The sequence below is a fragment of the Dreissena polymorpha genome, chromosome 8 (genome assembly GCF_020536995.1).
Source record: "Dreissena polymorpha isolate Duluth1 chromosome 8, UMN_Dpol_1.0, whole genome shotgun sequence".
NCBI lineage: Eukaryota > Metazoa > Mollusca > Bivalvia > Myida > Dreissenidae > Dreissena > Dreissena polymorpha.
In genome coordinates, this window is record NC_068362.1 from 36,284,371 (window position 1) to 36,296,657 (window position 12,287).

Sequence of the window (12,287 nt, forward strand, 5' to 3'; positions counted from 1 at the left end):
GCATGGACGAACAACGGACTTCACGCGATCCCAATAGCTCGCCATGAAACGCTGTATTCATGTGATAATTAAAACATAATATTTTGCAATAAATACGAGCCTCACTGTGGGAAAACGGGGTTTAATGCACGCGTGCGTAAGGTGTCGTCCCAGATAAACCTGTGCAGCCCGTACAGGCTTATCAGGGACGACACTTTCCGCTTTCATTGTATGTTTCGTTTAAAGGAAGTTGCGTTTTATCGAAAAGCCAGTGTTAGCGGAAAGTGTCGTCCCCGATAAGCCTGTGCGGGCGATAATCTGGAGTGATACTTTACGCATATGCATTAATCCCCGTGGTTTTCCAGAGCGATGTTCATATGTTTTCGGTGCGTTTTCGCTTTTTATCATTTCTTGAAAAGAAAACAAATAACATTTGCCTATGCAATTGCACGAATAAACTAAACTATACACTGTCTACTTATAATACCACCTCACGCAACGCAATGTCTTAAAGGGACCTTTTTACGCTTTGGTAAATTGACAAAAAAAAATCAGTTTTGTAAATTTTCGCTGTAGTTATGATATTTGCGAGGAAGCAATTATAATGACCATTTACTATGCCCTTAAATATCCAGTATATTATTAAATATCCATTTTATTATTAAATATCCGGTATATTATTAAATATCCATTTACTATGCCCTTAAATATCCAGTATATTATTAAATATCCTTTGACGATTACCAAACCTGAGAATTATAAAGCGCTACAAACGAGAAACGTTTTAATAATTTGCAGAGATCTGATACTATTGGTATATTTTGTGACAAACGAGGATTGCTCATATATAGTATAACATACGTCGCTTTTGAAAAGTACGGATAGCCGAGTGAATAACTCATAAAACAATTTTTAATAGATTTTTCACTTTATGTATTGTAAATGTATATAAGTTTCTTTGCGCACTTATAAACTCTATTTGTGTTTCTTGCACATACGAATCTATTCTTGTGTTTGGAGCGGATACCCAAATTGATTTACGATCGAGCATTTAAAATTGTTCAATTATGTTGTTATCTGTTCACAGGTTTTCATAAAAATACTTTCCAATGCGCCTTTGAAATATAATAAATATGTTTTTGCCCATACCAAATACACAAAAGCCACAAGTCTGTTAAATTGCCTGTAAGAATCAAAGCGCTGAAGGCACTGAATTTGTTCGCTGTTGTGAAATCTTAGACGCAACTCAATTTTCAAAATAATGTTATAGCTTTTTATATCGCAAGTTTGAAATGGCGAGAATCCATTCAAATTTATAAAAGTGTGTCTTAAAACACAGGCTGAGGTGTGTTTGTTTTTTGAATCATTGATACAGCTAATCAGTGTGTACAGGCTAATCTTATTTGACATGCATTAAGTCCCGTTTTTCCTGAAAGACTGGCCAATGCTGTCTTACAAGCTGTTATATACACGGTATGTACTGTACCGGTGAGAACAGGCAGTTGCAGTGGTAAGAGCAGACGCGTGTAGCATTCGTCTGCTTAATTTACTTGAGTTATCCACACAGGCAGTCACGGGTTACGGTTCCTGCCGTAGCTAAGCTCATACTGATTTGCAAAATTGCGTCTGCATTATTTGCGAGAAAACGCTCACAAATAAAAAGTGCACATTTACCTTATGCAGAGAATAACGAAGACGCCAAGGGGCCGTCCATAAAGTATGTCACGCTCAAGGTGGGAAGTAGGGGGGTTGAAGAAAGTGTGACAGTTTGTGACATGGGGGAGGGAGGACGTCAGGCCGTGTTTGATGTCAGACATCATTAAAAACAAAAAATATTTCTTATTTATTTATTATATCTTCGTAGAATCTAAAAAAAAAAATTTTTATGTGAAACATTTGAATAGTTTTTTTGTCAAAATAAGACTAAATGCGTATCTTCTGAATGTGTTGTTCGAATTTTTAATAGGCACCTTGGTTGGGCCGGCTTATTTAAAAGGCACAACCTCCACGCAGATTTCATTAGTAAATGACGAAATAATTGTTCCATGTTTTAGTTAGTAAAGGTTTGAAAGAAAATCTAAATTATAATTTCGTTTTTATTAGAGGTTAACACATGGATAAATATTCATTGATGCCAGTCTTTTTTCATGGATGAACACGTCACCATAAATGGATGATGTCCAAGGTGAACATTTTTTAATTAAACCTGTTATTCAATGAACAACTGTGAAAACTGTTGACAATTAAATATTCTAGTATTAATATCATTTTAATAATGTGAAAGTTCTTTTAATTGAAATTTTAATACGGTTTAATAGGGAATTGTGTTTTAGATTAAATTTGAAATAGGAATTAATTAAAAAAATATTTTCGAAAGTGTGAGTATGTGATCTTCTTTAGTGGGGCGTGGAGGGGGCAAGATTTTGTGACAGTTTGTGACATGGGGGAGGGGGGTTAAAATGGTAAAAAAGCGTGACATACTTTTTTTACGGCCCCCAAGATTATGTGAGTAGTATGCTCGGACTGTTCGGTGAATAGTCGAGCTAAACATGTAGAAATGATGCACATACCTAAAGGATTACGATATTACGTCATATGTGTCATAATTTAAATGTGTGAAAATGTTTGGTGGAAGCATGCACGCGTTTGCGTAAATGAAACAGTACGTCAAGTCGTATGCCTAGACATACCCGTAGCCAGGTGGGGGGGGGTTGAGTGCGTTTGCACCCAATTTTTTAGGACGAGTAAAAAAATATTAATACTATAAGATGCACCCAACTTAATTCGCTGCAAAAACGATTATTTATATTTTCCCGGAATTCAGTGAGTCTTCGTATGTAAGCGTTACAACATGCTACCGACGGAAAAGATAGTTCGTTTTATATTATTATGAACGGAATGTTATGCTTCCGAAGTGACGGAAATCAAAAGACACCTAGACTATTGCTGAAGACTTATGAGTCACTGGTTAATAAGTATGCATTATACCACGATTTATAACAATTACACATTGTACGTGTAGCATTTTCGACAGACTGCGTTGTCTTTTTGTTATATCCCCGTACAACCATTTTCGGATTCCTAAAGGATTTCCAGACAAAAAATATCAGCTTTGCTCAAGACAGGATATTTTGTTTGATGTTTTATGGCAAGAAAATAATTTATACAAAGCAGTGTACCTTTTATGTAGTTTACCAACACCTAATGGCGTCTGTTCTGCTCCACATACAGAACTGCCCACACTGTTTTAATTATGTCAAACTTGACACTAGGAAATAGGCCTGACGAGGGCGCGCAGCGATCCTTTATCACCAGAAAGCTTCAACTAGAGAATATTGGAAAAGAGACACATTGCCATACCCTTAAACAGTTTTTATAATGAATTTAAAACGTTATAATATATGATCAGGTGGACGTTAAAGTTTAATGTTCATTAACTGTGATGGATCTTGAACATATAGGCAAGCAAGTCCATCTTTTTTCTCCAACGTCCTGGTATACATTTATAAGGACTTTCAGACGATAGGACCAATAGTTTGTGGTTATAGGGTCTTTATGAAGCCTTAACTGTTATATTCTGAAATTTGTTTAGAAAAAGATAAATAATTTGTTAAAAATAGTTGAACAAAATTCAAGCACCCAATTATAACATTTTAATTTCTGTTTAGTATTAATGCAGATTAGAAAATACCCTGTTTTTATAATCAGTGTTTGTTGTACAAAACACTATTAGTATTAGCCCTAGCAAGTTTAGAGCATTGCTAGGCCTAGGGTACTACTCATACTAGCAGACAAACAGTTGTTTTGAAAAGTCAAATATTTCCTTTTAATTTGCTTGATTTAGGAATGGTATAGTTTTGGAATGGTTAAATACACCAATTTTATCAAGATTCCAATAAATAATGATATTGTATACCGTTCTTATTGTTGAATTTATATTATATCAATGTGTTGTTGCATATGTAAACAAAGTGTGTGCGCGCATATTAGCTTCGGCTATAATATAATGTATTTCCGAGACTGATCAAAGGTGGTTATTGAAAAACGGCAGTGGGGAATACATGTATTTTATATCAAATTCATGTCGATAAGTCACTGAGTATAGTCAATGAAAGTGAATTTTCATATAAAAATGCTCTATAACTTCAGTCTCTGAATCCAGATAAATATCCACCAGAATGCACGATTTTACTTTTCTTTTTCAAAATTTTCTAGGGGGAGGACCTCCAAATCCCTCGATTACAGAAAGGGGACACCCCCTCCCACACCTACCGCTTCGCCACTTCGTTGCTCAATAACAATCGTTGATAGGAAAAATCGCACCCCCTTTTTTCAAAACTCTGGCTACGGGCCTGCTAGAGATAATTCACAAATTAGTTGTGAATGGACATATGCTGAAACAATGAGTATCATGCGTCGAGATATAGCTGTCACGCGTGTAACACTGATGATTATGTGTTAATATGCATTACTGAAGCCATTCTTGATGCTTAATGTTAAGCGTTTTTTTCACAAACTATAATATTTTCTTTCAAAGTAACACCGACAATGTTGAGAAAATGACGGAGTGACTGGATGTCATGTGCTTGTTACATTTATATTAGAACAACGAAAACACAGCGGATTTGGTTCAGGTTTTCTTTCTAAATAACTTAATATTCACTAACTTAAAATTGTCTTTATCAACATCAACAAATATTAAATTCATATTGTAATTCAAACTAAACATTATAACGTGTATAGTGTATAATTGTAATACTTTACTTTAAATACTTTACAATAATCATGAACTTCATATTTGCATGTTAAATGAGCTCCCTAATTTTACATATACTTAAAAAATAAACTGAAAGAAATAACTGATAAAACAGTGTGCATCTCAATACATATGTCTTGCTTTCATTTGGCATATATCAATGTTTTAGAATTCATTCTAAGTTACTTATTATGCGCTGCAAACGCTGTATGTGCCAATTAGCAGCATTGTTCGTATTCTCAAAAAGCAACGATGTCTCGTAGAAATCTAACGCACTTTGATAGTCGCCTTCCATTTCATAGCAGTGACCAATCAAATTGAGCGCTGTCTCCAAGTGATAAATATTGATTAAATTTCTTGGATTAAGTATATAAGACTCGAGTATTTCACATGCATGAAGCTGTTTGTTGCGTTCACCAAGCCCTCCATATGTGAGATACTGTAGATAGTAAAGGAAAGGACGAGCATCCACCTCAGCGTTGTCCATCCATCTCTTTTCAGTGGTAGTTCTCTGTGCTACTTCCTCCTCAGTCATACTACGATTCATTTCAAACCAAAATATGTACGGGGCACAGTGCGCTTCTTGTCTAATAAACCTGACACAGAATGCGAATGATGGTTCACTGTGAATGTTGTCACAACTATCTGACATCATGTTAGCAAATACCTGGAGATCACTGTTTCCTTCTATATATATATTTGCACACACAGCCTTGACCTTGATGTGATCTTTCTTTTCCACGTCCTCTAACACTCTAATCGCCGCGTGAAGATGTCCAAAGCAGTATAGCACAGACGCCAACTTTAAGCGGCTAGAAACGACATCCGTTTTTAAAGAATATCGGAAGCGGCGTATTATTTCGATAAAACCAGGATTCGGTAGTCGCGAACTCGTTGATAACTGCACTGAATTGAGTAATGCAAACAGGTGATATATTAAGTCGAAAGCAACGGTTGTCAATTTGCCATTCGTTGAGTTTTCAACAACAGCTCGTAATTTATATTGAATACCTTGCTGGAAGTTTGTATTCGATCTCTGTATCAGATATATTATCTTTAAAAACTGCATGATAAATATGTTCAAGTACTCGAACTTCAAAAATAAACTGATACCGTAACGTAACCATACAGGTCTCAGTTCTCCCTCTCCACCTCGTTCGATCCTCCGTATACCACACGCTTGTAACCGACATCCTAAGTTATCTATATCTATATGAAATAAATCGTGCAAGTCATTCTTTATCAAGTAATTCACGTACTGTAAAATACGTCTCTGTTGCACAATAGAAAGTTTCCCATCAAACAAGTTGACTCCTTCTATGATATAATGAGGTAAGCATCCCAATCGCAGCCATTTTCTTAATACTTGTAAACATAGCAAGAGTAGAAAGACGAGGTTATGTGTCTTCCACAGAGAAGGGTGTGTTCGCTCTATTGTGTAGAACATTAAAGTTTTACAATGAAAACTTGTGATAAAATCCCCAACTATTTTATTAAGTAAGGCTTTTTTAATTATTTTTAGACTAATGTAACATTTAATTTGTGTCATATTAAAACTAAACATCAACATTCGTTCAATTAGGTTCGGAGACAGGCGCCATTCTTCGCGCTTGTAATCACTGTCTGGATGTCCTGCAGGCACCAGGAAAGACGGAGATCGTTGTGCAGCCTCCAGTAATTTGGCAGGCGGCCAATGTCTACCTCTACATCTGTCTATCCAGTGCTGTATTTCAGGAATAGGTTTGCAGACATGAAATGCCGATACAATATCCCAGTTGGGAATATTACTCACAGAAGGGCCATTTTGGGTTACCTCTCCTGCATGTGCTGCCGCTGCTCTCTGCTCTACATAATTTTTCCATCTTTCTGAGCTTAACAGTATTTGTCCGGAATCTTTCCTTACAAACCTGTCATCGGAAATACTAGTCACCGGTTCCGGTGTGTATTTGTATATGACCTGTAGCAAGTACTGTTGAGGTGGAGTGATGTCGTCACGAAGCATCAGAAGATTCTCCATCCCAGCCTCCCAGTCTCTCAAGTCTGTCATAATGTTCATAACTTTGGTACTAGATAGCAAATCGATATCAGAATTGAGACCGGGAGTGGTGGTGCCTTCAGATTGGCTCCCGAAATGAAAATCTTCACTATCTCTTCCCACAAGTGACCCTACTATCGTACTCATACGCTCTCTTCGCAAATATGTGTCTCTCCGCTCCATTGCAGTGCATTTTCCGGCTCCAATCTCATCAAGCAGATCCGATAACCGGATAGACAATGCTAGGAAATGGTCTGGAATCTGGATGTAAAACTATACCATCAGTATTCTGGTAGGTTATTATTATGAAATCATCATCAACATTATAAAAATATGTAAACATAATTCAGTTGTTGTTATTTTAAAAATTATACACGCAATGATATATTGTCATTTACGTTGTTTTTTTTATAAATATTTTGAAACAAAGTAATCATAGCGTTAAACGTTATTTTTACTAATGCCGCAGAGATTGAAATGAATACAACGAAATGCAAACGTATGTATGTCTTAAAACGATTGAAGGCCTTCTTGTACGATTTGATAAATTGGCTATGTTTCAACTTTCTGTAACATATTAAAAAGAAGCAAAAACAGATTACATAGAGTAAAAAAATACTACATAATAGACATATACGTAAAATACATGTTTGTTAAAGGGATCTTTTCACGGTTTTGGTAAATGAAAAAAGTTGTTTCAGATTCTCAAATTTTCGTTTTAGCTATGATATTTGTGAGGAAACAGTATTACTGAACATTTACCATAGTACAATATAGCCATTATGTGTATCTTTTGACGATTTGAAAACCCTAAAAATTATAAAGCGTTGCAACGCGAAACGATTGAATAATTTGGAGAGTTCTGTTGTTGTCGTTTAAATTTACGAAACTTCGAAGATTGCTTATATAAGCTATAAAATACTTCATCAGTGTATACTCGGCGGAATAGCCGAGAGGGCTAATACGTTTTTACTTCAGACTTACTCAAGGACTCCGGGGGTCACTAGTTCGAGCCCTCGTACCGGCTACTTTTTTTTCCTTTTTTAAATTTTATTCTTGATTTATTACTGGATCTTTTAAGATCCAATGTTTACGTTTATAAATTTAAAACATTTAATGACAAACTTTAAAATATGCCAAAATCTGTGAAAAGGCCCCTTTAACGGCGAAGCATCATTTCAAATCATTAAAATTATAAAACTTTACAAATACAAAACGATAGAACAATTTGGTTTGTTTCGGCTGTGTTGTTGGCCTGGGGCGTAGCCCCAAGGCAATAGTAATGATACAAATTTCTGAGACATTCAGAATTGCCTGGCTGCCAAAACCCAAATTGCCAAAACTCCGATTTACCCTTAATTCATGCGCAATAAAAGAAGTTTTTTGCAGATCTCAATAAACGGCCTTGTAAATACAGCACATCACTATATAACATGACCGTGTCATAAAAGTTGTAAAAAAATATTATTGAAGCTAAATTGCCAAACATTGGCTACGACATATTTTTTATTGTTTGCATATTCATGCAAGAATAAGTTCCTCACTTGACGGTCTAGGCCGAAAAGATACGAGCGTCTACGGTGACAGTAAGAAAAATAATCTGATACATTTTTTGAAGACATGATATTTGGTATTAATAAACATATTTTAAGATATTGTTATTTTGTATTTTGAGTTAACGAGACATTCAAAAAAAAGAAAATGAAAAAAAAGAACAACAAATATTCATGATAATTCTCGGAAATATACGAAGTTACCGGATATGATATTTCAATGCGCAGATCGAGCGCGCAAATCGAGCGCGAAAAGTTCTACGTGAGACAACGTACACAATATGTACACCGTTTTTTATCAGGGTAAAGGCCCAGTCTAACTATGATGCCGGCGGAGCTCCGATGCGTGATCCGGGATCTACCGGGATGAACCGAGGCTCTACCGGGATTAACCGGGGCTACACCGGGGACGACCGGGATGAACCGGGGAAAACCGAGGCTCCACCGGGAAAGTATTTAAATGCTTAATACCTCCGGGATGAGCCGGGCGTCACCGGGAAGGACCGGCAACGACCGGCGCAGCACCGGGAACAACCGTGAGGCACCGGGAACAACCGGGACGGCACAGAAGCTCCACCGAGGCCCATACCGACCCCGGCAGATCTACGGCAACGTCCCGATGGAGCCCCGGTAAATGCCGTTAGAGTCCCGGTATAGCTACGGTACATGAGTTAACGGCGCTCTGCCGGGACGCCATCGGCATTCACCGGGGCTCCGCTGGGGCATTACCGGCGACGACCGGGGTGAAACCGGAGCGTTGCCGTAGCTCTGACGGGGTCTGATGCCGGTATAGCCCCGGTGAGTGCCGGCGGTGTAACTGTATACCGGGGTTCTGCCGGGACGCTGCCGGCTTTCACCGGGGCTCAACCGGGGCACTACCGGCGACAAATGGGGCTATGCTGGGACGCTGCCGGCTTTCACCGGGGCTCAAACGGGGCCCTACCGGCGACAATCGGGGCTCTGCCGGGGCTTCACCGGGATTAACCTTAGCCAGTCCGGGTTTACCGGGACTCTGCCGGGCTGTTGACCGGCTTCAACCGGGGCGGCACCGGGAAATAGTGTGACTGCGTTAAAACATTTCTACGAATCATCCCGGTCCTCGCCGGTCGACCGGCGTTTGTAAACTGGGATTGACCGGGGCTCTACCGGCAATAGTGAGGCTTGGGCTTAAGTGGATTTTCTTTTGTATACACATTACAAAGGAAGTATGAGTGTTTTCCTGATCTGTTAATTATGTGATAGAAAGCTATTGTAGGCTATTGAAAGTGATTTATTTGACGCCAACAATAACAGTTGTTTTGCGGCCATGTTGTTGTTGTTGTATATCTTCACCGCCTATGTATACGAACCTCTACCACATCTGTAGAGTTGAACAAAAGGTTATCGTTCACACAACCGGTATCGTGTTGGCCTCCTACGTACACTGTAGTATATACACAAATATTGTCTTTTCTTTAGTCTCTTAGCTTCTGCACTCAACCGTTAGGGTCAATCTGTATATATTAGGACAAAGGGAGAAATTCGGACAAAACATCCTAAATGCATTTTACGTCACACTAAATCCAGCCCCAAGCCTTCAGCGTCTACAGCGCTTTGATGTATGTTTGGTTTCATTAGGATCACTTATACAAACTAAATAATCATGTAGCAGTTAGACGGTCGGGATAGCCAAGTGAAAGGACTCGGACTTTGGACGAGAATTGTTCGAATCATGCTGAAGGTACCCATTTCATCGAAAAGCGTTCTTTAGGTAAAAATGTGTGTGCTGTTTGGTTATCGTAGAAGTTGTCTTAATCGCAAAAATTAAACTCGAAGAAAGCGTATATGATTTAATTCACAACGTATATGTGTGTCTGTATGACCGTCCGTGTCTTCAAAATCATCCTCTGTCGTGACCTTTAATTTTTGAAAACAAAAACTGATAAAGGCACGAAGACGTCTTCCTAAAAATAAATACGACGACTCAAGTCTAAGTATAGGGGCACACCTTTGTTATAAATATCAAAAGCAAACGTTCTTCTCGCTCTAATTGGTGCATTTTAAACGCTTTATAATTGAGATCTATAATTCATTTCTTAATGAAAATCAAAACCATCGCGTTTTACCAGCAAGTTTGTCACAAGATGTTGACCCCGTCTGTTGTCTGACCGCTTCGGTGGATCCACATTAATACAAACTCTCCAAGCACGAAGATTGAGTTTCGAACTGGGAACACGTACCTCGAAGAAACATATTTACATATGTAAAAGTAATGAAGTATGAATAAACATATCAATATACAATAAAAGTGATGATGTTTTGTAACCTACGCTAACCAGTCAAATCAAGTAATATTATGTAATGCAATGTCCGCCAATACAGCCTGTTCGTTTCAATGGCGTCATTAAACATACCAGTTCCAAGTGATTATTATTGTCTAAATACATGGAAATCATGTTTTATGCGAAAAGTTAAAAAAGAACACGTTTACCAAACAACGACATTTGTTGGTGATCAATTTTAATTGTGTTTTGCAAGTAAAGTTTCAATTGGCTACATAATTGGAAATTAATGTATTTACTTCACATATAAAGCACCGGTATACTGCCTTCGGTACCTACTGGTCAACATAAATCGGCTTCCTTCATAATATGTTGCAGAAAAAATACACGATAATTTACTTCTTTTAAAGAATGAATAATAGCCGTCTGTCTTGCTAAAAAGAAAATCATGTGTGTATGTATCCATCGCAAAATACAAACCTTGTTTTTTGTTCCTGTTTGCCGAGGTAATCCTGGCCTTCGCGTCAGACAACCGACCGCCCAGTTTATCGTATCTGGATCGTTTTCCATTTTTCCAGCCTGAACATATCAGGAATGAACTTTTTACATTGTTTGTTCAAAAATTTAAAAAATATGCACCGATGCCAATGAATTGAGAAGAAATAATGCTAAGCTCATGTTTTTATTTCTAATTATCAAACTGCACAAATATTTGCTGAAGAATGTACCTGCAGAATGTAGACGCGTATACTTTCATATTAATGTCTACTGCAAACTCAAAATTCTCAAAATAATAAGATAGCTCAGCTCTTATGTTCGCTTGATGATGTTTTGAAAAGACGTTATTCACTTTCACAACTAATCAATTCGACCCGGTTGAAATTAAATTCCCAGTTACTATTTAAAAATAAGTCAACACCTCTGTTGATGTTGTCATCGATACTATTGTTGAACTTAATTTTCACGAAAATATTTTCCACACGATTTAATGATTATTAATATACATCAAGGAAACATTATACTCAGTTTACATATAAAAGCGTTCAAAATGGTGAGATTAACTGTACTGTATTGTAAAGGATAACACAATACATTTCATAATAAACAAATTTACCACTTTACAACATGTCGTCTACGTTATACTGTCTGATTGTATTTGTTTTCACGTATCCTAAGAATATTAAATAATACTAATAATAATAATAATAATAATAATATATTTATTATAATTAAAACGATTACCTTTCATTGACTTCAGTGTAACTTGACAATATATATAAACTACAGCGAAATCGAAAGTAGTGTGTTATAGATTGTTACGGGTATTTCCATTGACATAACTCAAACGTCATGAATTGAGATAATAACCATAGTGCACAGCTATACATTAAAGTTCGATTCGGTATGGTTTTAGTTTTAAGCAGAGGCGTAGCTCGGCCTTAATACGTGTTACTATTTATATTGTTTATGAAAATATAAACGTTTGATATTAGTCTTCTTTATTTAGAAATTTTTTTCACATGGATGTTGGATTTTGGTTCGAAACATGTGAATTCTAGATTTTATTTTGGGAAAAAAAACGTTAACGTTTAGCAAAATTTGCTATATATGTTTTGTAAATGATAATCATTATGAATATAATCATTTTATTATAAAATGCTGGTGTTTATTAGTCTATAGGACTATTCATTAAATGATTTATA

General features: G+C 36.9%; 1 protein-coding gene across 1 annotated transcript; it reads right to left on the reverse strand.

Annotated features, from left to right (window-relative positions):
- Positions 1-4,618: 4,618 nt before the first annotated feature.
- LOC127843090 (uncharacterized) lies at positions 4,619-11,946 on the reverse strand. The gene is made up of 4 exons (XM_052372908.1): positions 11,827-11,946; positions 11,065-11,163; positions 10,429-10,542; positions 4,619-7,031 (listed from the first exon to the last, which is right to left on the reverse strand). Exons 2-4 carry the CDS (start codon positions 11,152-11,154, stop codon positions 4,908-4,910), a joined length of 2,328 nt encoding a protein of 775 aa, XP_052228868.1. The 5' UTR covers positions 11,155-11,163; positions 11,827-11,946; the 3' UTR covers positions 4,619-4,907.
- Between the last annotated feature and the right edge of the window lie 341 nt (positions 11,947-12,287).

Excerpts from the sequence above, each read along its gene's own strand:
- LOC127843090 (XM_052372908.1), bottom strand. The coding sequence starts at position 11,154 with ATGGAAAACGATCCAGATACGATAAACTGGGCGGTCGGTTGTCTGACG. Across the intron at positions 10,543-11,064 it reads AAACAGGAACAAAAAACAAG|GTACGTGTTCCCAGTTCGAA; the intron begins GTTTGTATTTTG and ends TGTTTCTTCGAG. Across the intron at positions 7,032-10,428 it reads ATCTTGTGACAAACTTGCTG|ATTCCAGACCATTTCCTAGC; the intron begins GTAAAACGCGAT and ends TTTTACATCCAG.